Source organism: Bidens hawaiensis, unplaced genomic scaffold, assembly GCF_021521415.1.
Source record: "Bidens hawaiensis isolate Kalapana, Puna unplaced genomic scaffold, B.hawaiensis_p1.1 tig00084878_1, whole genome shotgun sequence".
Taxonomy (NCBI): Eukaryota; Viridiplantae; Streptophyta; class Magnoliopsida; order Asterales; family Asteraceae; genus Bidens; species Bidens hawaiensis.
Genome location: NW_027506788.1, coordinates 18,055 through 19,995, shown reverse-complemented (window position 1 = coordinate 19,995; position 1,941 = coordinate 18,055). Strand labels below are relative to the sequence as shown.

The 1,941-nt window shown below is 42.0% G+C and overlaps 1 protein-coding gene across 1 annotated transcript; it reads right to left on the bottom strand.

Moving 5' to 3' along the window:
* Window positions 1–1,150: 1,150 nt before the first annotated feature.
* LOC143618537 (uncharacterized) lies at window positions 1,151–1,651 on the bottom strand. The gene has a single exon (XM_077090722.1). The coding sequence runs from the start codon at window positions 1,649–1,651 to the stop codon at window positions 1,151–1,153; it is 501 nt and encodes a 166-aa protein (XP_076946837.1).
* Window positions 1,652–1,941: the final 290 nt, after the last annotated feature.

Sequence of the window (1,941 nt, the reverse complement as noted above, 5' to 3'; positions counted from 1 at the left end):
TTTGGTCGAAAATATGTTGGACACTCTTGTGGTCAGTGAATACCACATTTCGTCCCATACAAATAGTGTCCAAATTTTCAACGCGAATAAAACAGCTTCGAGCTCAAGGTCGTGTGTCGTATAATTCTTTTCATGAACCTTAAGTTGTCGTGACGCATAGGCGATGACCTTGCCTTTGTTGCATGAGAACGCACCCGAGACCTTGATTCGAGGCATCACAATAGACAACAAAATCCTCGTTTCCTTCGGGAAGGGCTATAATAGGAGCGTCGCAAAGCATACGCTTCTAGGTTTGAAAAACTTCATCTTGCTTAGCCCTCCACTCTTAAGGTATACCCTTATGAGTTAAGGCGGTGAGGGGTAAAGCGATCTTGGAAAAGTTCAAAATGAAACGACGATAATAACCAACGAGACCAAGAAAGGATCGATCTTTCGTGGGTGAAGTCGGGGTCTTCCAATTTTTAACGGCTTCGATTTTAACGGGATCAACATGAATGCCTTTTTCGTTATCGATATGGCCAATGAATTGAACTTCATTTAACCAAAACTCGTATTTGGAAAACTTGGCAAAAAGTTGTTCTTTCATCAACAACAAGAGAATACCATGCAAATGTTTTTCATGCCCAACTTTAGATTTCGAGTAAATGAGAATGTCGTCGATGAACACGATCACGAATTTATCAAGATAAGGCTTGCATACGTGGTTCATGAGGTCCATAAACACCGCAGGTGCATTAGTCAAGCCGAAAGGCATAACCATAAATTCGTAATGACCGTAAGGAGTTCGAAAAGCGGTTTTGGGTATATCATCCTCATGAACGCGCAATTGGTTATAACCCGAACGAAGATCGATTTTTGAAAAGCTAGATGCGCCTTGGAGTTGATCGAAAAGGTCGTCAATTCTAGGCAAAGGTTATCAGTTCTTAATCGTGAGTTTATTGAGTTCACGATAATCTATACACATTCGAAAGGAACCATCCTTCTTTTTAACGAAAAGAACAGGTGCGCCCCAAGGTGATGAACTTGGGCGGATGAAACCTTTGCTAGAGAGTTCTTGGAGTTGACTCGCTAGCTCTCGCATTTCTTAAGGTGAGAGACGATAAGGAGCTTTGGCGACGGGGTTCGCATAAGGCACAAGATCAATACGAAACTACACTTCGCGAGTAGGAGGTAACCCAGAAACATCTTCAGGGAAAACTTCGGGAAAATCACGAACTACCGAAATGTATTTTATTGTCTTCTTTTCTTGTTTCATTTCCAAGACGTTGGCAAGGAAAGCCACATACTTTTTACGTAAGTATTTTTGGGCTTGAGTACACGACATAAGCTTGAGCCCCTTGGAAGGCTTTTCGCCGAAAATATGGAAAATCCGATCGTCGTCTAGTGGAATTCGAATATACTTCTCAAAGAACACGAATTCGGCACGATGTTGAGCTAACCAATCCATGCCTACTATGATATTAAAACTTCTGAGTTGCATAGGAATAAGGTCGATAGAAAAATCATAGTCGTTGAGATTTAAAGTACAACCACGAATAACCAAGTCAATCAAGATAGTTTTACCATTAGCGACTTCCTTCGTAAAGTACCTTTCGAGTTTAGTTAGAGACGACGAAAGCATAGGCTCAAAATCAAAAGACACAAAACTCATATCGGCACCGGTATCGAATAAAATGGATGCATAAACGTTATTACCCAAGAACGTACCGTTCACCACATCATTGTTATGCTGAGCTTTATTTGCATTGATCACGAATGCCTTCCCACGAGCATTGGGGACGACGGTGTAGCTTGAGAAGTCGAGGCTTGATTGGCTTGAACCGGTTGAACAGCTTGTTTGGCCATAAGTTGTGGAACTAGTTGAAAGGCCTGAACTTGATATGCTTGAGCAGGGTACACAGGCGGAGCGGCCATTGGACTTGATATGCGATTCTGGGACAC